This window comes from Mustelus asterias, chromosome 10 (genome assembly GCF_964213995.1).
Source record: "Mustelus asterias chromosome 10, sMusAst1.hap1.1, whole genome shotgun sequence".
Taxonomy (NCBI): Eukaryota; Metazoa; Chordata; class Chondrichthyes; order Carcharhiniformes; family Triakidae; genus Mustelus; species Mustelus asterias.
Window position 1 is genome coordinate 67103426 of NC_135810.1, and position 23247 is coordinate 67126672.

Genomic DNA, 23247 nt, shown 5'->3' on the forward strand with positions numbered 1-23247 from the left:
ACCCTGTTGGGAGTCTTTTATAGACCTCCTAAAAGTTCTAGAGAGGTTGAGGAAAGGATTGCGGAGTCAATCCTGCTTAGGAGTGAAAGTAATAGGGCAATTGTTATGGGGGATTTTAACTTGACTAATATTGACTGGAATTGTTATAGCTCTAGCTCGTTAGAGGGGTCAGTTTTTGTTCAAAGCGTGCAGGAAGGTTTTTTGACTCAGTATGTAGACAGGCCAACTAGAGGTGAGGCTATATTGGATCTGGTGCTGGGAAATGAGCCAGACCAGGTGCTAGACTTGGAAGTTGGTGTGCATTTTGGTGATAGTGACCACAATTCGGTTACGTTCACCTTAGTGATGGAAAGGGATAGGCATGAACCTCGGGCCAGTGGTTTTAGCTGGGGGAAGGGTAATTATGAGGCTATTAGGAGAGAATTAGGAAACATAGGTTGGACTAGGAGATTACAGGGACTGGGAACGTCCGACATGTGGAGTTTTTTCAAGGAGCAGCTACTGCGAGTCTGTGATAGGTATGTCCCTGTCAGGCAAGGAGGAATTGGTAGGGCTAGGGAACCGTGGTGCACCAAAAAAGTTTCTTTGTTGGTTAAAAAGAAAAAGGAGGCTTATGTTCGGATGAGACGTGAGCACTCGGGTAGTGCACTAGAAAGCTTTAGATTGGCTAAGAGGGAGTTGAAGAGCGAGCTTAGAAGGGCTAAAAGGGGACATGAGAAGACTTTGGCGGATAGGGTTAAAGAGAATCCTAAGGCGTTCTATAGGTATGTCAAGAACAGAAGGTTGGTTAGGGCAAGTTTAGGGCCAGTTATAGATGGCAGAGGGAAGTTATGTGTGGAACCGGAGGAGATTGGTGAAGCATTGAACCAATATTTCTCTTCGGTGTTCACGCAAGGGGACATGAATATAGCTGAGGAGGACACTGGTTGCAGGGGAGTAGAATAGACAGTATTACAGTTGATAAGGAGGATGTGCAGGATATTCTGGAGGGTCTGAAAATAGATAAATCCCCTGGTCCGGATGGGATTTATCCAAGGATTCTCTGGGAGGCAAGAGAAGTGATTGCAGAGCCTCTGGCTCTGATCTTCAGGTCGTCGTTGGCCTCTGGTATAGTACCAGAAGATTGGAGGTTAGCGAATGTTGTCCCATTGTTTAAGAAGGGGAACAGAGACTTCCCCGGGAATTATAGACCGGTGAGTCTCACTTCTGTTGTCGGCAAGATGTTGGAAAAAATTATAAGGGATAGGATTTATAGTTATTTGGAGAGTAATGAATTGATAGGTGATAGTCAGCATGGTTTTGTGGCAGGTAGGTCGTGCCTTACTAACCTTATTGAGTTTTTTGAGAAAGTGACCAAGGAGGTGGATGGGGGCAAGGCAGTGGACGTGGTATATATGGATTTTAGTAAGGCGTTTGATAAGGTTCACCATGGTAGGCTTCTGCAGAAAATGCAGATGTATGGGATTGGGGGTGATCTAGGAAATTGGATCAGGAATTGGCTAGCGGATAGGAAACAGAGGGTGGTGGTTGATAGTAAATATTCATCATGGAGTGCGGTTACAAGTGGTGTACCTCAGGGATCTGTTTTGGGGCCACTGCTGTTTGTAATATTTATTAATGATCTGGATGAGGGTATAGTTGGGTGGATTAGCAAATTTGCTGATGACACCAAAGTCGGTGGTGTGGTAGACAGTGAGGAAGGGTGTCGTAGTTTGCAAGAAGACTTAGACAGGTTGCAAAGTTGGGCCGAGAGGTGGCGGATGGAGTTTAATGCGGAGAAGTGTGAGGTAATTCACTTTGGTAGGAATAACAGATGTGTTGAGTATAGGGCTAACGGGAGGACTTTGAATAGTGTGGAGGAGCAGAGGGATCTAGGTGTATGTGTGCATAGATCCCTGAAAGTTGGGAATCAAGTAGATAAGGTTGTTAAGAAGGCATATGGTGTCTTGGCGTTTATTGGTAGGGGGATTGAATTTAGGAGTCGTAGCGTTATGTTGCAACTGTACACAACTCTGGTGCGGCCGCACTTGGAGTACTGTGTGCAGTTCTGGTCCCCACATTACAGGAAGGATGTGGAGGCTTTGGAGAGGGTGCAGAGGAGGTTTACCAGGATGTTGCCTGGTATGGAGGGGAGATCCTATGAGGAGAGGCTGAGGGATTTGGGATTGTTTTCGCTGGAAAGGCGGCGGCTAAGAGGGGATCTTATTGAAACATATAAGATGATTAGAGGTTTAGATAGGGTGGATAGTGATAGCCTTTTTCCTCTGATGGAGAAATCCAGCACGAGGGGGCATGGCTTTAAATTGAGGGGGGGTAGTTATAGAACCGATGTCAGGGGTAGGTTCTTTACCCAGAGGGTGGTGAGGGATTGGAATGCCCTGCCAGCATCAGTAGTAAATGCGCCTAGTTTGGGGGCGTTTAAGAGATCCGTAGATAGGTTCATGGACGAAAAGAAATTGGTTTAGGTTGGAGGGTCACAGTTTTTTTTTAACTGGTCGGTGCAACATCGTGGGCCGAAGGGCCTGTTCTGCGCTGTAATGTTCTATGTTCTATGTTCTATCCCCCCCCCCCATCCCCCCCCCATCCCCCCCATCCCCCCCCCCATCCCCCCCCCATCCCCCCCCCCCATCCCCCCCCCCATCCCCCCCCCCCCCCATCCCCCCCCCCATCCCCCCCCCCCATCCCCCCCCCCCCCCCCCATCCCCCCCCCCATCCCCCCCCCCCATCCTCCCCCCCCATCCTCCCCCCCCATCCCCCCCCCATCCCCCCCCCATCCCCCCCCCCATCCCCCCCCCCCATCCCCCCCCCCCCCATCCCCCCCCATCCCCCCCCATTCCCCCCCCCATCCCCCCCCCATTCCCCCCCCCCCATTCCCCCCCCCCCATTCCCCCCCCCATTCCCCCCCCCATTCCCCCCCCCATCCCCCCCTCCCCCCCCATTCCCCCCCCATCCCCCCCATTCCCCCCCCATCCCCCCCATTCCCCCCCTCCCCCCCCCCATTCCCCCCCATTCCCCCCCCCCATTCCCCCCCCCATTCCCCCCCCCCATTCCCCCCCCCCATTCCCCCCCCCCATTTCCCCCCCCCCATTTCCCCCCCCCCCATTCCCCCCCCCCCATTCCCCCCCCCCCCCATTCCCCCCCCCCCATTCCCCCCCCATTCCCCCCCCCATTCCCCCCCCCCCATTCCTCCCCCCCCCATTCCTTCCCCCCCCCCCATTCCCCCCCCCCATTCCCCCCCCCCATTCCCCCCCCCCCATTCCCCCCCCCCCCATTCCCCCCCCCCCATTCCCCCCCCCCCATTCCCCCCCCCCCATTCCCCCCCCCCATTCCCCCCCCCCCCCCCATTCCCCCCCCCCCCCCCCCATTCCCCCCCCCCCCCATTCCCCCCCCCCCCCCATTCCCCCCCCCCCATCCCATCCCCCCCATTCCCCCCCCCCCCCCCCATTCCCCCCCCCCCCCCCCCACTCCCCCCCCCCCCCCATTCCCCCCCCCCCCCATTCCCCCCCACCATCCCCCCCCATTCCCCCCCCCCCCATTCCCCCCCCCCCCCCATTCCCCCCCCCCCCCCCCCATTCCCCCCCCCCCCCCCATTCCCCCCCCCCCCCATTCCCCCCCCCCCCCATTCCCCCCCCCCCCCATTCCCCCCCCCCCATTCCCCCCCCCTCCCCCCCCCCATTCCCCCCCCCCCCCATTCCCCCCCCCCCATTCCCCCCCCCCCATTCCCCCCCCCCATTCCCCCCACCCCCCATTCCCCCCACCCCCCATTCCCCCCCCCCCTTCCCCCCACCCCCCATTTCCCCCCCCCCCCCCCCCATTCCCCCCCCCCCCCCCATTCCCCCCCCCCCCCCCCATTCCCCCCCCCCCCCCCCATTCCCCCCCCCCCCCCCCATTCCCCCCCCCCCCCCCCCCATTCCCCCCACTACCTCAAACCCAACAGTCATCAAAAGGGTTAAGGTGGTCACTGCACATGGTAACATCCCCTCCTGAAGCCAATAAAATATTGATGAGGGCATGAAGTGACCCTTCATTGATCACTTAACTGGCTTGATTGGTTACCCACTGAAGTTTCCATCACTGAGAATACTTTGCGCTGATCAGAAGATGTCAGACTCCTCCGAGGCCTTCTGCCCTCCAGTCCATTTCCAGAGGCTGGTAAAATTGAGCCTAGACTAGTGCAATTAATGTAAATTATTGACTTGAGGTTAATGAAAATATGTATATGCGTGGGCAATGATTCACCATTGTTTTATTTTGATCAATATTTGAATTGAATGGCATCTTTGATTATTGAAAATTGATGGCATGAAGCTGTGCTTAGTTCTGAACACCTGTGTCAAATGTACTATGGGAATGAAATACAGGGTTTTCAAAATAGTAAGGATGTGGCTTTTTAAAGAAACAGTTTCAATTAGCTTGAATAGTACTAATTATATAATTAATATGTCCTTGGTAATTTATAGTTTTCCATACGGAAATTAAGCAAAAACATAAGTGGAACTTCAGCACTGTTCTTCGGTAATACAGAGCAAGTTCCAGTATTGCGCATTTAGAGCATGACAAGTTATGTTGGTATTTTTAAAAAAAACAATTGACAACAGATGATTTATTATGGAATTCTGTAGAATGATGATGCAGACTCAATGTCGGAGAGCAGCTTCCAGATGGACAGGCGTGGGACAATTGCAAGCTCTCTAACAAACATTAGCAGCTCTTCTGGCATGGCATCAAGATCCTCTGTATGTAAAACATTTTTGTTAATCCATTATAATGCTTTTACTAACCTCGTCTCAACAGCTGTGTTTCTATGTTCTTCCCAACCTCGTCCTCCCTCCCACTCGTATAAATTGATAGCACTGCCAGGTTGTTGTCTTCCCCAAAAGAGATTTCAAATTAAACCTGGAGCGGAATATAATGGAGTCCATTGGAATGGGCACGATAGCAGTGGGGCTGGGAGAAACAGGTGGGTGTACTGCATTGGATTCCTGGCACTGGGAGAACTGTCTGCAATTAAATTGGGGGCCGGAAGTAATTGACTTAGGAATCCAGGATGTCAATTGAGCTCATGAATGAACCGATTCAGGGCAATTATCTTGAGTCCACCAGAATTTAGTAGAGACTCAGGGATTTAATGAGACTCTTGCAGGTCTCCTATGCTTCCCAAAGGCTGTCCAGCAAACTCTGGTTTGCCTGTAGCCTTGTGCAGGAGGGAACTGGTGGAGAGTGGAGACTCATTGTTGGTGCTCAATTGAGGGACCCAGCATCGAGAAGGGAATGGGAACTACCAAAACCATCTTGCCTCTCACTTCGCAACCCTCACCCCACAATCCCCATAACACCTCAATCATCCGTGTTCAGGGATCCAACGTTGATCCTCCAGTTGCATTTTGGAGCATTGCTGGCAGCAGCCATGACTCCCACTGACCCTGCTGGTAATGGAGAGCTGTCAGCTTCTAATTGGCTGGCAGCATTCAGGGAATGGGATTTCATCCCGTTGGAGGATTGATTGCATAAAAGCCTTGCACTGACCAGTTGGTAGATGAGGGCAGTTAAATAGTGCCAGGCTTACCCACAGATGCTATATGGAGCTCCCAGTAGTTCTCTAGCTAGTGGGGATAGCCTCTGGCACAAGCATTAAATGTGGCCCTTGGTTTAAAAGGTCTGATGGCGCATTAAGCAAAGGACAATTGTTTTCCCACTGAGAAGGCAGATTGTGATGATTTCTCAATAATTACAAAGAGTGTACAGCACAAAAGCCACCCTTTTGACCCAGCTGGTCTGTGGTGGCATTTATGCTCTCCGCAAGCTTCCTCCCACTCTTTGTCTAACCTTATCAGCATATATGTCTATTCCTTCCAATCTCATATGCTTATCTAGCTTCTCTCAAGTGCAGCTATTCTATTTGCCTCAACTAGTCCTTGTGGCATGTTCTGACCACACTTCCAACTTTAACACAAAGTTTCCCCTTAATTCCCAATTGGATTTATTGATTATCTTGTACTTATGGGTCCTAGTTTTGGTCTCCACCACAAGCGGAAACATCATCTTTGTGTCTACCCTATTAAAACCTTTCATTATATTTTACCACTTAACTTTCTCTTTTCTAGAGAAAAGATACCCAGACTGTTCAGTCATTTCCAGTGAGTATACTTTTAGTTCTGGTTAAGAGGGGAAGTGAAGAGGAAAATAAGATTGGCAAAGACAGATTATGAGAGTAGAATGGCAGTTAATGTAAAGGGGAAGCCAAAACTGCTGCTTTCATGTAAATGGTAAACCAGCAATAAAAGGGTGCCACGGTGGCACAGTGATTAGCACTGCTGCCTCACAGCGCCAAGGACCCGGGTTCGATTCCCGGCTTGGGTCACTGTCTATGCAAAGTCTGCATGTTCTCCCATGTCTGCATAGGTTTCCTCCAGATGCTCCGGTTTCCTCCCGCAGTCCGAACGACGTGCTGGTTAGGTGCATTGGCCATGCTAAATTCTCCCTCTGTGTACCCGAACAGGCTTAACAACACCAGGTTAAAGTCCAACAGGTTTATTTGGTAGCAAAAGCCACACAAGCTTGTGTGGCTTTTGCTACCAAATAAACCTGTTGGACTTTAACTGGTGTTGTTAAACTTCTTACTGTGTTTACCCCAGTCCCACGCCGGCATCCCCACATCATGACTACCCGAACAGGCGTCAGTGTGGCGACTAGGGGATTTTCACAGTAACTTGCATGCAGTGTTAATGTAAGCCTACTTGTGACTAATAAATAAACTTTAAAAGGGTGGGGAGGTGAGGCGTATTAGGGATAAAGAGATGCAGGACAAGGCCAGAATATTAAATGAGTACTTCTTTATTAGCATCCCCTTGTTTGTAAGCATTGTAAAGTATTGGTAGAAATGGCAATCGTACAGGTACTAGATGCAGTGAAAATTTGATTGGTAGAATGTACTGGGAAGGCTGGAATGTGTATGGAATGAATAAGTCACCTGGTCCAAATGGCTTCCATCCCAGGTAGATGAGGGGACTGGGGGTGGAGATAAGAGAAAGGCTAGCCATAATCTTTCCTAGATACAGCAGAGGTGCCAGAAGATTGGAAAGTGGCAAATAAGACATCCTTGTTCAAAAAGGGTGCAAGGACATCCCAAGTAACTAGGCTGATCAGCGGCAAAGTTTTAGAAACCATAATCAGGGAAAAAATTAGCAGGCAGTTGGAGAGGTTCAAATTAACTAATGGCACGTATGTGTAAAAGGTAGATTGCTTAATTAATCAAATTTAAGTTTTGATGAAGTAACAAAGTTGATGAGAATGTAATTGATCTTGTCTGTGTGGATTTTAAGGAAGTATTTCATGTAGTATGATATCAAAGATTGATTAACAAATTGAGGCTCATGGAATAGGAGGGTCAGTATCAACTTGGTTAAAAAATGGCTAAAAGATAGAAAACATTGAGTTTCGATTAGAGGAAGGTAGACAGTAGTGTTTCCAAAGGGTTAGTGTTGGGAGTGTACATATTTTTGATATATAAAATGATTTGGATATTGGAATTATAGAATAAAATTTCAAAATTTGCTGATGCTATCAACCTTGGCTGTGTGGTAAAAAGTGAGTATTCATATTTGTCCCTAATTGGGACAAGGTCCCTTGCATCATGTGATATACAGATGATGTCATCAGCGGCTGGGCTTGCAGCCAGTCTAATCTCGGGGCTTGTAAGAGCAACATCTTTCCGCAATAAAAACTCTTTGTTTTATAACTTTGTGGTCTGCAAGCTTCTCTTTTAAAATACCACGGTGAGGATGATACCATTCGACAGCAACAGGTCTTAAGCCATCAGAATGCGCAGACAAGTAGCAGATGGAATTTGATGCACAAAATTTTAAGGTGATGCATTTTGACAGAGGGAGAGGAAGAGGCAACATAAACCTAATAACACAGTTCCGTAATGTGTGGAGGGATAGAGAAACCCGAGAGGTTCATGTGCATAAATCGTTTGAAAGTGGCAGAACTAAAGATAGAGAATAATTAGCAAAGAAGATGGGATCCCAGGTGTCTTAAATAGAGGTTTTAAGTACAAAAGCAGAGAATTTATGCTAAAGCTTTATAAAGCTCTGGTTCGGCCACAACTGAAGGGTTGCACCCAATTCTGGTCATTGCATTTTATGAAAGATATGGGAGCGCTTGAAAGGGTGAGGAGATTTGCCAGAAAGGATCTGGGGCTGGGATTTTAGCTACATGGTTAAGCTGGAGAAGCTGAGGTTCTCCTTGGATTAAAAAGGAGATTATGAGGAGAGGTGTACAAGATTATGACAATTTTAGACGTGGAAAAAATATTCCAATTAGTACAAGGATTAGTAGAGACAGATTCAAGGTTTTGAGCAAGAAATGCAAGATGTAAGGAAGAACTTTTAGCACTGGCAGAAGCAGCAGGTTCCAGGTCAGTGGTGGAAACTGAGATGATAAATGATTTGAAAAGATTATTTGAGGGAAGTAAATTTGCAAGGGTGTGGGGATAAAGCAAATGAATGGGACTAACTGGATTATTCTACAGAGCTGGTATTGATTTGATAGGTCAAATGGTCTCCTGTGCCATAATTCTGACTCATCTTTCCTTTTTACTGTTTTTGATTAGTGGATGACTTTTTCTTAATTTTTCCCTTGCCACTTTCTTTCTTCTTTCAGTGAGATCTTATTTGTATGTAGCAGAATATATTCCTCCTGAACTTTCTTGGTCCCTGTTTTAAATATTTCCCACCACTATTCTATGTCTTTGCTTGTCAGGTTTCTTACTCCATTCCTGTGAACTTCCTTAGTTTAATTCTTGTCACCTCAAAACTAGTTTTCCTGCAGTCCATTACTTTTGTCTTTATCTTGGTTACGCCTTTCTCAATCAATTTCAGCTTATTATGTTATGTCACAGTGCTGAGGTTTTCCCTTTATGATTTCTTCTTATGGCCTCCTTCCAGTATTTGGTCCCAGTACTAGTGTCGGTATCCCTAAATCAAGTCCCTGCTTCCTCCTTGGTCTTTTAGACATGCATTCACCTTCCTGATCCCTATTGCCCCCTAAAAAAGAGATTACCATCTTCTGATATTCTCCCAGAAGGACTGCCTTCATTTTCTTCCCCATGTCATTGGTCCCAATATGGATCATGACAACAGGATCTTTCCCACCCTTTCCAAGTTCTTCTCCAGTTGCTCCAGAATACTCTTTTGCCCTTGCACCATTGTTGCAGAAGGGCATTGGCAGAAATCTGCTTGCTTGCTGGAATTTGGGGAGAGGTGGGTGAAGAGTGCTAATTACCAGAACAAATATATATTTAGTATATCGAATTTGTAACTTCTAATTCTTTTATACCAGCAGTTGTTTTATTCTAAGGTTATAAAGACTTTATCCCACCAGTCTCGACCCATCAGAGATGATGAGGCTTTTAGGCAAACCTCAGTGACATTTTTCAGCTGGCCACTAGGAGGCATGTGACACTGGATAATGCATGCCTTGTCATCTGATTTCCTTTTATGCCTTTCCCTTAACATTTACCAGCAATAATGTGGCAGCATGGAGGATTAAAACTGCATTTTTGTATGTCGTTGTTCTTTGTGCATTAATATATGGCACTATCAAGAGGTGTCTCTGATGGTGTTGCAACCATTTGCATGAACTTCTTGTGTTATACATAGCATCTCATTTGCAGTTGTGTTTACTAACCACGCAGGACAACTTGCAAAAGATCTCCAAAAAAGAGAAAAAAGGAACAGCTAAGTGCATAAAATCACACACATGGTTGTGAGATTAAATTTAAGAATCAATGAATGGCACCAATGAAATGTAATAAACTAAATATATGCCTTACTTTCTTAGCTTTGTTTCAGGGTTTCAAGAAATTGCATTCATTTAAGTTAATTGGTCAAACAAGAAAAAACTATAAAATGCAACCTACGTGACATTAGAGCTGCACAGTATACTATTTGGAAAATGAAGTCTGATTGCATTTTTGATTTGATTTATTATTGTCACGTCTATTAGTATATAGTGAAAAGTATTGTTTCTTGCATGCTAAACAGACAAAACATACTGTACAAAGGGAAGGAAAGGAGAGAGTCAAGAATGTAGTGTTACAGTTTCCTGAAGGAAGAAGGTGGAAGAGAGTATGTTTGGCATGTGTGGGGTCCTTGATTATGCTGGTTGCTTTTCCAAGGCAGTAAAAAGTGTAAACAGTGTCAACGGATGGGAGGCTGGTTTGAGTGGTGGACTGAGCTTCGTTCACGACCCTTTGTAGTTTCTTGCAGACTTGGACAGAGCAGGAACCATACCAAGCTGTGATACAACCAGAAAGAATGCTTTCTATGGTGCATCTGTAGAAGTTGGTGAGAGTTGCAGTGGACATGCCAAATTTCCTTAGTCTCTTGAAAAAGTAAAGACATTGATGGGCTTTCTTAACAATAGTGTCCTTGTGGAGGGACAACTAAAAACTTGAAGCTCTCGACCATTTTTACTTCATCCCCATTGATACAGACAAGGGCATGCCCTCCTCTATGCTTCCTGAAGTCGATGATTGTCTCCTTTGTTTTGTTGACATTGAGGGAGAGATTATTGTCGTCGCACCAGTTCATCAGATTCTGTACTGTGTCTCGTCCTTGTTTGAGAATTGACCCACAACGGTGGTGTCATCAGTAAACTTGAAAATCGAGTTGGAGGGGAATTTGGCAACACAGTCATAGGTGTATAAGGAGTATAGTAAGGAGCTGAGGACACAGCCTTGCGGAACACTGGTTAAGGATGATCATGGAGGAGGTGTTGTTGCTTATCCTTACTGACTGCGGTCTGTGGGTTAGGAAGTCTAGAATCCCGTTGCAGAGGGAGGAGCGAGCCCCAGGCCATGAAGTTTGTAGACGAGTCTTGTAGGAATAATGGTGTTAAAGGCAGAGCTGCAGTCCATGAATAGGAGTCTGACATAGGTGTCTTTGCTATGTGTTCCAGGGTTGAATGTAGGGCCAGGGAGATGGCGTCTGCTGTGGACCTGTTGCAGTGATGTACGAACTGTAGAGAATCCAGGCAGTCTGGGAGGGAGGAATTGATTTATGCCATGATTAACCTTTCAAAGCACTTCATAGTGATGGATGTCAGAGCCACCGGATGATAGTCATTAAGGCACACTGCTTGGCTTTTCTTTGGTGCTAGGAAGATGGTTGTCTTCTTGAAGGAGGTAGGGACCTCTGATTGGTATAAAGAGAGGTTGAAGGTGTCTGCAAATACCCCCGCCAACTGGTCCGCACAGGACCTGAGTGCTAGTCTGGGTACCCTATCTGGGCCAGTTGCTTTCCGTGGGTTGACTTTTGAGAAGGTTGCTCTGATGTCGGCAATGGTATCCTTGGATACAGGTTCGTCCGAGGCTTTCGGGATGGAGGGCGTGCTCTCGTTGATCTCTTGCTCAAAACGGGCATAGAATGCGTTGAGCTCATCGGGAGGGGTGCATTGGAGCCAGCAATTTTACCTGCCTTCATCTTGTAGCCTGTTATGTCTTGCAGACATTGCTATAGTTGGCGGGAGTCCATGTGGCTAGCCTGGGATTCTAGCTTGGTCTGGTTCTATCTTTTGGCACCTTTGATGGATCTCCGTAGATCATATCTGGCTTTCCTGTATAGGTCAGGGTCGCCTGACTTGAATGCCTCAGACCCAACTGCAAGTGGAATGGAAGACTTTTTAGCCTCTGCCTACACTATATAAGGTTCAAATTCAAGCTCTTGACAGGGCAGCCGGAAAGCAATTCTACTTGTTCCTTGTTTAGAGAATCAAATGGTTTATTAGTGGGACCTAATTCATGCTTAAATAATGATACACAGATGTAAATTTGTACAGTGGTCCTGTATTATTTTTCTTCATCCAATATCATTTTACTTGATTGTACACTTACTCCACTCCAAAATCCAATTACATAGCACTTAAATTGAATTACTAGATTTGGAAGTCAATAAGGTATTTGCCATTAATTAAAGGGGATGACAAATATAAAAAGTGCAAGAATGGGGCTTAAAAATTCCTACAGTTCCCTGTTTTTTTTTTCAGGCAGAATGGCATTTTGGAATCATTAGAATTCCTCCAGTGCAGAAGGGGGCCATTCGGCCCATTGAGTCTGCACCAAATCTCCGACAGACCATCTTACCCAGGCCCAGCTCCCCCCATCCCCATAACCCACAAATTTAGCCCACAAATCCCCCCCCCCCCCGCCCAGCTTACATATTTTGAGACACTTGAATACAAAAAGTCCTTTTTTTACTCTTTTATGTTCAAGATTGTTAATTTGTCTTGAAAGTTATTTGCCACGTATTTTACAGCTTGCCATAGTTGTGCTTTCCATGGTGGTAGCAGTGGTTCAGAAGCCACCCTTTGTAGCATTCTCTCTGCTGTCTACATAATTATTGAATCTCCTATTTTCAAGATCCAATCAAATAGATCAGGTCCATTGATCAATCATTCAGCATTTCTTGAGTAACTGTAAGATAGCTGAATCTGACTAAGTAATAGCAACAAAATTGTAAATTGGCACTGCTCCAGGACTAATGGGCGAATGATCTGAGAAAATGTTCATTCCTTTGTTCGCTCCATTTGCACAATCTAAATGGCCAATTTTCTTAATACATATTGTTTAGATATTTAATTTTTTAACTATTTGAATGCTAACAGGTTAGTGGAAGTACAATGAGCATCTACAGTGGCGACTTTGGAAATATTGATGTCAGAGGGAAGATGCAATTTTCCTTGGATTATGTAGACAAGTTGAAGGAGTTCCATATTTTTGTGGTACGCTGCTCAGACCTAGCTGTTGCTGAAGAGAAGAAAAATCGATCTGATCCGTTAGTAAATTTTTAAAATTATTTTTCATTCACAGTATGCATTTTTGTATATATGGATCTTGTTTCAAACATAACGCTGAACTTCCATGATGGTCCATTGTGTTTATCTAGTGTGTAGTTCACTCATACAGACAAAGGACTCTGGTTCGACCCAAGAGCTGTACTGCGTTAAGTGACTTTAAGTGTAATCGTTCAGGGATGAAACATTTCAAGAGCTTCAAGGCATCACCAGGTGATTTACGGTGGCTGAGTGGTTAGCACTGCTGCCTCAGTACCAGGGACCTGGGTTCAATTCCGGCCTCTAGTCACTCTGTGTGGGGCATTTGCACATTCTCCCCATGTCTGCATGGGTTTCCTCCAGGTGATCTGGTTTCCTCCCACAGTCCAAAGATGTGTGGCTTAGGCTGATTGGCCATGCTAAATTGCCCCTTCGTGTCAGAGAGACTCGCAGGGTAAATATGTGTGGTTACGGTGATGGGGCCTGGGTGGGATTGCTGTTGGTGCAGTTTCAATGGGCCTGAATGGCCTCCTTCTGCACAGTAGTGATTCTATGATTTCTCCAAAAGCTTGCCCCCATTCCAAGCCTTGTTGCATGACTGGATGATCATCTGGGGTCTGCCAGTTTGCTTGCAGTTTTTGGTGACTGTTGGGGATTTGGGACATCTCCTGCCTTTGTCAGTGATAAATAAACTTGCTTAAATTATGCATGCATGTTTTATTTGATTGGACTATTTGTGTATTAGTCATGCATTTATTCTAGAATGAGGGAGCACTTGTGATTTGTTCTTTGGTATTACATTCTCTCTTTTGACTGGAAACAGATTCAAGTTAATCAAATAAATATTAGAGATGCAGAAACTATAAAAATCCAGTAATATTACCCAAGGTAAAACTCCTGTTGCTTTAATAAGGGTATATGACTATGACCTCTCTCTCTCTTCCACTGTGCTGTAAAAGTCCAAGAAACTCCAGAGCAAACCTGTCTTTTGCAGTCCAAATCTTTTCTGGCTTGATAGGATGGCTGATTCAAACTTCATTTCCCAGCCCACCGCTGTTTCTATCAGGAGGTCTTCCCACACAGCCAACACTAAACACTTAACATCTCTCCTTGTGTATCTTTTTTCCCTTTCATCTTCGATTCCAATGTTCTCCGTACTAGTTTGAACTTCTCTTTTCCAAAATATATAAAAATCTTTCATGTCAATCCTATTGCCCCCTCTTTTGGGATCAAATAAAATTTAATAACCTGCCCTTGTTTACTCATGAGACCTTTGCAATCGCTATCAGGCTTTTACTGCCCTTTGAAATTAACAGCTGAAAAAACAAAGTCCCTCTCTATCTTTACTTATAAAACTACTTGATCGTAGCTTCTTTACAAATGCATGTATTTATCACTTTTACTCCTTTCATCCTTCAACACTTCTGGACCAATGGCCTCCATTTAGCCTTTCCACAGCTTAATTAAATCACTTATATACCCACACACAGCCGCCTTTATGGAATAGTACAACACACCCAAGTAATATCAAAATAAATAACATCCATCTTCACAATTTTAAAAGATCATTCATTATAAATCTTTTGTTTTTAGGTATGTAAAAAGTTACCTGCTTCCAGATAAAATTAAAATGGGTAAAAGGAAAACATCAGTGAAAAAGAAATCATTGAATCCAGTCTACAATGAAGTACTAAGGGTAAGAGAGCCCATCATTTTTTTCCATGCTGTATTGAGTTTAGCTGTGAATAACTTTTTGGCAGTCTTTTTTTAATATGCAAGTCAGTAAATAATGAACCTAAATGAAATATTTGAATTTATTCTTAACCTGCTTAATGGTGACTGACCCTTTTAGCCTCAAGAATTAATTTATTTTGCTACTGAAATATTCTAAGCAAGTTTTGTTGTGTTACAGTAGTGATAGCAGACCTTTAATAAACATTGCACTTCAGGAAACATGTATTGGCCATGGTAAGGTATGTAATGGTGCAGATTCATCAGAATGGTACCTGGTCTTGAAGTTCGGTTATGAGAACAGCTTGCATAAAGTTGGTTTGTATTTCACTGAATTCAAAATTTTGAGATATTGAAAAAATGATGCAGGGATGTGATAGGGTAAACACAGAAAACTGTAGTACAGAAAGCAGTTTGGAAGGCAAATGGGTGTGTTAGCTTTAATTACAAACATGTCACCAATACAAGAGTAGGGAGGTCTTTCTACAACTATATACGGTTTTGGTGAGACCACTTCTGGAGTATTGTGTAGAGTTTTAATCTCCCTACCCAAAAGGAGAATTATTTGCCTTTGAGGGGCTGCAACTATGGTTCATTAGATTCACTTGTTCTATGAGGAGAGATTGAATAGGATTGCCCTATTTTTTTCTGGTGTTTAGAAGAATGAGAGGCAATGTTATTGAAACCTGTAACTTTCTGAGAGGGCTTGACAGTGTAGATGCTGAAAGGTTGTTTCAGTGGGCTGAAGAATTTTAAGAAATAGGGGACATATCATAAATTGCCAAACTCTTATCCAGAGACTCTGAAGGGAAATGACTTAGATGGTTGTGGATCTTTGGAATTCTCTACCTCAAGAGGGGTGTGGATGTTCAGTCATTGAATATATGTAGGACTGAGGTAGTCAATGTAAAAGTTCAGCCATAATCATATTGAATGGTGGGGCATGCTTGATGTATGCAAAAAGAGGTCACGAGATGTTCTTGGCAGGCAGGATTAAGGAGAATCCTAAGGCATTCTATTCATACGTTAGGAACAAAAGAGTTGTCGGGGAGAAAATCGGACCTCTCGGGGACAAAGGAGGGGAATTATGCTTAGAACCCAAGGGAATAGGGGAGATCCTAAATGAATACTTTGCATCGGTATTCACGAAGGAGAGGGGCGTGTTAACCGGGAGTGTCTCGGAGGGAGGTGTTGACCCGTTAGAGAAAATCTCCATTACAAGAGAGGAAGTGTTAGGTTTTTTAGGGAACATTAAAACTGACAAAGCCCCAGGGCTTGATGGCATCTATCCTCGACTGCTCAGGGAGACGAGAGATGAAATTGCTGGGCCTCTGACGGAAATCTTTGTCGCTTCTTTGGACAGGGGTGAGGTCCCTGAGGATTGGAGGATAGCGAATGTGGTCCCGTTGTTTAAGAAGGGTAGCAGGGATAACCCAGGAAATTATAGGCCGGTGAGCTTGACGTCCATGGTAGGAAAGTTGTTGGAGAGGATTCTTAGAGACAGGATGTATGTGCATTTAGAACGGAACAATCTCATTAGTGACAGACAGCATGGTTTTGTAAGAAGGAGGTCGTGCCTTACAAATTTGGTGGAGTTTTTTGAGGAAGTGACAAAAACGGTTGATGAAGGAAGGGCCGTGGATGTCGTCTATATGGATTTCAGTAAGGCATTTGACAAAGTCCCACATGGCAGGTTGGTTAAGAAGGTTAAGGCTCATGGGATACAAGGAGAAGTGGCTAGATGGGTGGAGAACTGGCTTGGCCATAGGAGACAGAGGGTAGTGGTCGAAGGGTCTTTTTCCGGCTGGAGGTCTGTGACCAGTGGTGTTCCGCAGGGCTCTGTACTGGGACCTCTGCTATTTGTGATATATATAAATGATTTGGAAGAAGGTGTAACTGGTGTAATCAGCAAGTTTGCGGATGACACGAAGATGGCTGGACTTGCGGATAGCGAAGAGCATTGTCGGTCAATACAGCAGGATATAGATAGGCTGGAAAATTGGGCAGAGAGGTGGCCGATGGAGTTTAATCCGGATAAATGCGAAGTGATGCATTTTGGAAGAAATAATGTAGGGAGGAGTTATACAATAAATGGCAGTCATCAGGAGTATAGAAACACAGAGGGACCTAGGTGTGCAAGTCCACAAATCCTTGAAGGTGGCAACACAGGTGGAGAAGGTGGTGAAGAAGGCATATGGTATGCTTGCCTTTATAGGACGGGGTATAGAGTATAAAAGCTGGAGTCTGATGATGCAGCTGTATAGAACGCTGGTTAGGCGACATTTGGAGTACTGCGTCCAGTTCTGGTCGCCGCACTACCAGAAGGACGTGGAGGCGTTAGAGAGAGTGCAGAGAAGGTTTACCAGGATGTTGCCTGGTATGGAGGGTCTTAGCTATGAGGAGAGATTGGGTAGACTGGGGTTGTTCTCCTTGGAAAGACGGAGAATGAGGGGAGATCTAATAGAGGTGTACAAGATTATGAAGGGTATAGATAGGGTGAACAGTGGGAAGCTTTTTCCCAGGTCGGAGGTGACGATCACGAGAGGTCACGGGCTCAAGGTGAGAGGGGCGAAGTATAACTCGGATATCAGAGGGATGTTTTTTACACAGAGGGTGGTGGGGGCCTGGAATGCGCTGCCAAGTAGGGTGGTGGAGGCAGGCACGCTGACATCGTTTAAGACTTACCTGGATAGTCACATGAGCAGCCTGGGAATGGAGGGATACAAACGATTGGTCTAGTTGGACCAAGGAGCGGCACAGGCTTGGAGGGCCGAAGGGCCTGTTTCCTGTGCTGTACTGTTCTTTGTTCTTTGTATGGCCTATTCCTGAATTTATTTCCTGTGCTCGTCAGCTATTTCCTCTGTTGGGTGAATCCTGACTGATCTTCAAATTAAGGTCAGTTAGGGCTCACTTCGTGCAATTAGGAAGCATTTTTTTTTCCTGACTAGGTAGAGAAAATATGAAGTCACCTCCCCAAAAAGGTTGGGTTTGTTGAAATTTTCAAGATTCCATATCAATGAAGTTTTGCAATGCAAAATATTCAGGTACATGAAACAAAGGCAGGTTTATTTAAGTTCAATTACAAATCAGCCACGATCTAATAAAAAGATGGGACAGGATTCTTGGACTGACTGGCCTACGTTTGTTCCTGTGAATTTTACTATGTTGTTGCAGACCAGCTTTGCAGAATTAATAAGGGGAAAAGAGAGTGAAAGATCACCAGGAGTGTTGTTGACACAAATACTAGTGGTCTCAGGTCACAGCAGATTTTCCTATATCTAGCTTGGCTCCTGCTTCCATGTGGAAATGCAAAGAGAAATAGAGCAGAAGTCCCTGAGCTAGTTGGGTTAAGGCTTGGATCAAGGCAGAGAGTCTTGCATTGATCTACTTTCCTTTCAATTTGGCCCCTTTAGTCACTCTTGCAGGTTTCAGTCTTTGGGGTTCTTTAACACATTAAGTAGCAAAGGTTTTCTGGTACTGTAGTGATACCCCCACTGTCGAACCGGTTAATTTCACTCTTATAGTGACAGGTTCTCTAAGTAGCAGTGTTTTACCTTGACCTTGTGCTGTATGACAACTTAACCACCACTCGGGAAAACAGGACAGGTAGGGTAGGAGAGGTGGGCAGAAGTCCTGCTCTGCTGCTATGTCTCCAGAAAAGGTGAAATCCAACCTATTGGGTGGGATTTTACAGCCTCGCTCAAGCGAGACCGGAAATTCCTGCCGTAGTCAATGGAGATTCCCGTTGTCGGACCCTTGCCCGTATCGATTCCGTGGCAGGTGAGGTGGTAGAGTCCTGGCGAATGTGTCTATGGTTCATGAAACCAAAAAGGTATAGACAAAATATAAAAAAAATACCTTTTTAAAATTAAAAAAATTTCCAAAGGAGCATTTTGAGTCATTGCATGTTACATGTTTGTATTATATGCTTTTTAAATGTGTATATGTTTATTTGAGTTGACTTTTTCCTGAATTCCTGACCATTTTCCACAAATTAATTATTTTGCCTTCAGAATTGCAAATTTGAGTTGCAAAGGTGTAAGCTAATTGGTGGCAAACATGCAAATGTTTTAAGAATTCTTCATGTCTTGTCTAATGAAACATGAGTAAGTGCCTGACTAATGTCTGCAAATGATCCTTCATAGAAAAATACACTATATAGTGATCATATGTTTATCTGTTTTATTTCTAATCTGATTTAAGTGCGTTCTACATCTCTCATTCCACAGTATAAAATTGAAAAAGCAACCCTCATGGCTCAGACCCTGAACCTTTCTGTCTGGCACAATGACACATTTGGGCGGAACAGTTTTTTAGGTGAAGTGGAAATAGAATTGAACAAATGGGACTGGAGCAACAAGAAAATGGACTGGCACAATCTGAAACCAAGGGTAATTTGTGGCAAGATCTGCAATATTATATACTATAAATTAAAAAACAAACAACTGCAGTTGTTGGAAATTTGAAACATTAACCCAGAATGCATCTGTCAGTCTCGGTGAAGAAAATGAAATAAATAATTTCAGGTATATACATCTCATTAGAAATAAGATAGGCAAGCATTTTAATAAGCCTGAGAAAATAGAGTGAAGGAACAACATACTCAACTCACTGATAGGGAATTAATGTTTAGTTTGACCTGCAAAATCCTCAATGGGAAAAAAAACTATTAAATGATAGAGGATCAATCAGTGAGGCAGTGGATTAAAAGAAAGAATAACAAAATAAATTGCTAAACTGAATGTTCAGACCACAATTACCAGAGAAAGCAACAAGGTACTGTTTTTGAAATTGCTGAGAGCAGTTTTGGAAGCTATGGATGTAGTGATCATGATAGGATTGGGAGGAGGCGTTAATGTACTGACCACAGAGGGCCCAATGTCGCACTCTTGGGCAGATTGAGAGTGCCATAGAATTGCTCATCTCACATATACTTGGTTTTTGCCAATGTTGATGAAACTACACCCCAGTTTTTAAAAATAAAATTCTGTTCATTACATTGAACAAAATTTTAAATGGATGGAATGTTTGGGGAAGGACAAGGCACGAGATATGTTGTTTAATCTGTATGAGAAAAGGCAATCGAACAAATGTATGCTTTATCTGTTTTACATGACACCCCATATCCCCTCCCCCACCCCATCAGCAAAGTCCTGGAAAAGAAAATCAGACACTTTTGCCAGTTCATAAACTTCTGTCAAAAATTTCTCTTCTGGCCTTCAAAGATGATCAGATAGTCTGCAGAGACCCCACCCCACTTGTTATTATCGGATACTCTATTCATTCAGCTGTGAATCATAGAATCCCTACAGTACAGAAGGAGGCCATTTGGCCCATTGAGTCTGTACTGACCACAATCCCACCCAGGCTCTATTCCCATAACCCCACACATTTACCCTGCGAATCCCTCTGACACTATGGTCAATTTGGCATGGCCAGTCAACCACACATCTTTGGACTGGGAGGAAACCAGAGCATCCAAAGGAAACCTACACACACGGGAAGAATATTCAAGCTCCACACAGACAGTGACCCGGGGCCGGAATTGAACCTGGGTCCCCCCCTGGTGCTTTGAGGCAGCAATGCCACTCTAATGATCTGTGCCACCATACCACTCTAATGATCTTGCAGTTTTCCAGAATTGCGTCATAACACCTTGAGGAGCTACAAAGAGTTGGCCCGTATTATCGTGTTTGAAGTGCCATTTGACGAGAGAAATATAAGAAATCTTTCATAAGAAATAAAGTTTCAGCTTATCCAGTTTCACACACACTATCTTTAAATGGATGACCCCATCAGCTCAAAACATATCTCTGTCTGTCTGATATTGATGCCTTTAATGTTCTGTCTTTACCTCTACAGATAATCCTAATCCTAATCCAAACCCAAGGCACAAAAACTCATTTCTGTAGCTTGGTGTATTTATGCTGTCACTCATCCATATTAGCCTTCCCTGTACCTTCTCCAGAGTCAAAATGTTGTTAATATGGAGGTCAAAAGGGTACCCAGTACTTCAGATGAGATTTTACCAATGCCTTGTAAATAGTTTAATTGTATATTGAACACTCTAACCAATATAATCTAGGAGTCTGCAGACATTTAACTTGAATATTTCCTAGGATCAACATTATGGCCACTTTTTTTAACCCCATCATTTTGAACTTTCCTAAACCTGTATCTGTCGATTCCCTATGTATTTATTGCAGCCACACGAATGGGCAGCTAGAAATAGGGGAAATTGAGGTTTAAAAGTGAGGAGGAGTTGATGTGACTGACAATAAGACCCTATTGTAGATGACTGAATTGATATGGCAAAGTTAAGACATTTGGAACCTGGATATTTTTGAAAGGGTGAAGAAGTAAGAGAAATCGGCAGATATGGTCAACCAGTGAGTAGATCGAGAAGTCCAGGGAGTTAAGCCAAAGATACCCCATATGAAAGTGAGGGATGGGTGGAAATGGAAGAATAATTCAGGGAAATTCTCAAAAACAAGTAGAACAAAAAGGAAGCAGAACCAATGATATTCCCATGGTAACAGAAAGAAATCTGGGAGGCGCCTGATGTTGCATGAGATCAGAGTGTCACACCTTCTGATTAAACTGTATTTGCATGCATAATTCGTTTTTAGGAATTGCACGTTTGTTTATTTAAATAACAGTTGTGTAATGTTATGGTAAAAATGTTACCAACAAAACATAGACTAAATGATCTTTCTTGCTCATAATCTTTGCAGACACTTTCAGTTAACAGAACGGATGACAAAGGTAGTTTAAAAGTGGCTTTCCGCTACATTCCTCAGGGACACGGAGGTATTTTCTCCTTTACGTTTTAGTAATTTCTAGTTCTTTCATGTTGGACCAACATGCTAATTGATGCTTCTCCACACAGGAAAAAAAACAGGAGAAGTTCACATTTGGGTGAAGGAAGCCAGTAATTTACCACAGATTAGGCCAAATCGTTTGGATCCATTTGTTAAATGGTAATAGGTTACTTTACTACTATATATATTTATATACATTTCCATGTTATACTTCACTGTCTTCCCAAAGTAAGCTTGTTTGTGAGATCCACCTTCTGTTCTCTTGTGAGTTGAGACTGTAAATTGTTTATATTCTTTAGGCCTTAGCCTCTTTGTTTGCAGAACCATCATTATCACTGTCGTCTTTAAAAAAAACCTAATGATTGACTGCTGTTTTCTCAGTAATGCCTCATTGAGTACCTCCTTTTTATCTTAAATTCTTGAATATCACTTGCTGTGTTTTTGCCCATTTATGCTATAGCTCTTGACCTGAATCCCTCTAATCAGGTTTCTGTGTCTCCTTGGTACTGAAACAACCCCCTGCCAGTTACGCAACTGTGAGGCTAATTCATTATCTTCATTATAGCCCTTGACATGATCATCCACACCAGTATTCATCCATTGTCTACCTCTGCTGAAATTGCTTGTTTCCATTCTTAACTATCCAATTACACCTACAGCATTACTACCTTTTGCTTTATTTCTAATCCTGATTGGCACTTCCAGAGTCCCCCACTGATCCATCCTTGTCCCCTCCTCCTTACTGACTCTTAGCAGTCTGATTCATGGAGCCATCATTTATATGTACGCTAATAATATGAAGATCTACTCCTTCACTTTGTCATTTGTGACCTCCAATTTATTACTCCAATGCTCTCCTGGCTAGTCTCACCACCTTCATCCTCTATAAACTTCAGCTCAGTGATAACTTTGTTGTCAGTATTCTTTATCAAATCCCTATTGTCTGCCAATCCTCCAACTCAGTTATGATTGGTCCCATCATGGTCTTGCCTCTCCCTTGGCAGGCACAATTTTGCCCTCAGGCTTGTTGGGGGATCAGGAGCCCAGACTGTGGGTAAGTTACTTAAATGTGATGTTCCCCAGATTGACCAATTAATGGCTAGGGGATGGGTCTTCAGTCCAATTAAGGAAGGTGAAGAGCTCTCAAACCTAAAGGGCGAATAAGAGGCCCTCCAGCTCAAAGATAGCAGCAGGGTCAGAGAGGCAATGGCCTAGTGGTATTATCGATAGACTATTAATCCAGAAACTCAGTTAATGTCCTGGGTTCGAATCCTGCCACAGCAGGTGGTAGAATTTGCGTTCAATAAAAAAAAAAGTCTGGAATTAAGAATCTATTGATGACCATGAAACCATTGCCAATTGTCGGGAAAAACCCATCTGGTTCACTAATGTCCCTTAGGGAAGGAAGTCTGCCGTCTTTACCCGGTCTGGCCTACATGTGACTCCAGAGATTCAACTGCTCTTGGGCAACTAGGGATGGGCAATAAATGCTGGCCCAGCCAGCGACGCCCATGTCCCACGAATGAATAAAAAAAGGTGCCATGGCTGGTAAATGAGGGAGGGGGAGCACCCAAAAATTGAGGTGAAGAAAATGGAGGAAAGTCGCTGTGAAGGCTCTTGCAATCAGTTTTCATGCTTCTTTCATTCTTTATTATCTAGGGTATTCCTCCTCCCTTTTCCATTCTGCTTATGTTTTCAAATATTAAGTACCTTGGAGTATTCATTCCTAAGTTTGGACATCTTGCAACCATGGATTCAGTTTTATCAGCATCAGGGTAGTGGGAACGGAGGAAGAGGGGCCAGTAAATTAAGAAGTTGCTGCATCTGGGTGCCTCTGTCATTGTCTTGATGCTGGGCAAGT

At 44.1% G+C, this 23247-nt stretch overlaps 1 protein-coding gene across 19 annotated transcripts in view; it reads left to right on the forward strand.

Moving 5' to 3' along the window:
* Nucleotides 1-23247, forward strand: part of sytl2a (synaptotagmin-like 2a) — a 149331-nt gene that overhangs the window by 119547 nt on the left and 6537 nt on the right. For 8 of the 19 annotated variants that reach the window (XM_078221837.1, XM_078221839.1, XM_078221832.1 and 5 more), the window contains 6 exons: nucleotides 4623-4736; nucleotides 12667-12836; nucleotides 14428-14530; nucleotides 18795-18956; nucleotides 21300-21375; nucleotides 21455-21545. In XM_078221837.1, the coding sequence (XP_078077963.1) occupies nucleotides 4623-4736; nucleotides 12667-12836; nucleotides 14428-14530; nucleotides 18795-18956; nucleotides 21300-21375; nucleotides 21455-21545 (716 nt within the window). Of the gene's footprint in view, nucleotides 1-4622; nucleotides 4737-6104; nucleotides 6138-12666; nucleotides 12837-14427; nucleotides 14531-18794; nucleotides 18957-21299; nucleotides 21376-21454; nucleotides 21546-23247 lie in introns of all 19 variants that reach the window. The other 11 variants (XM_078221831.1, XM_078221828.1, XM_078221834.1 and 8 more) reach the window with 2 other exon arrangements.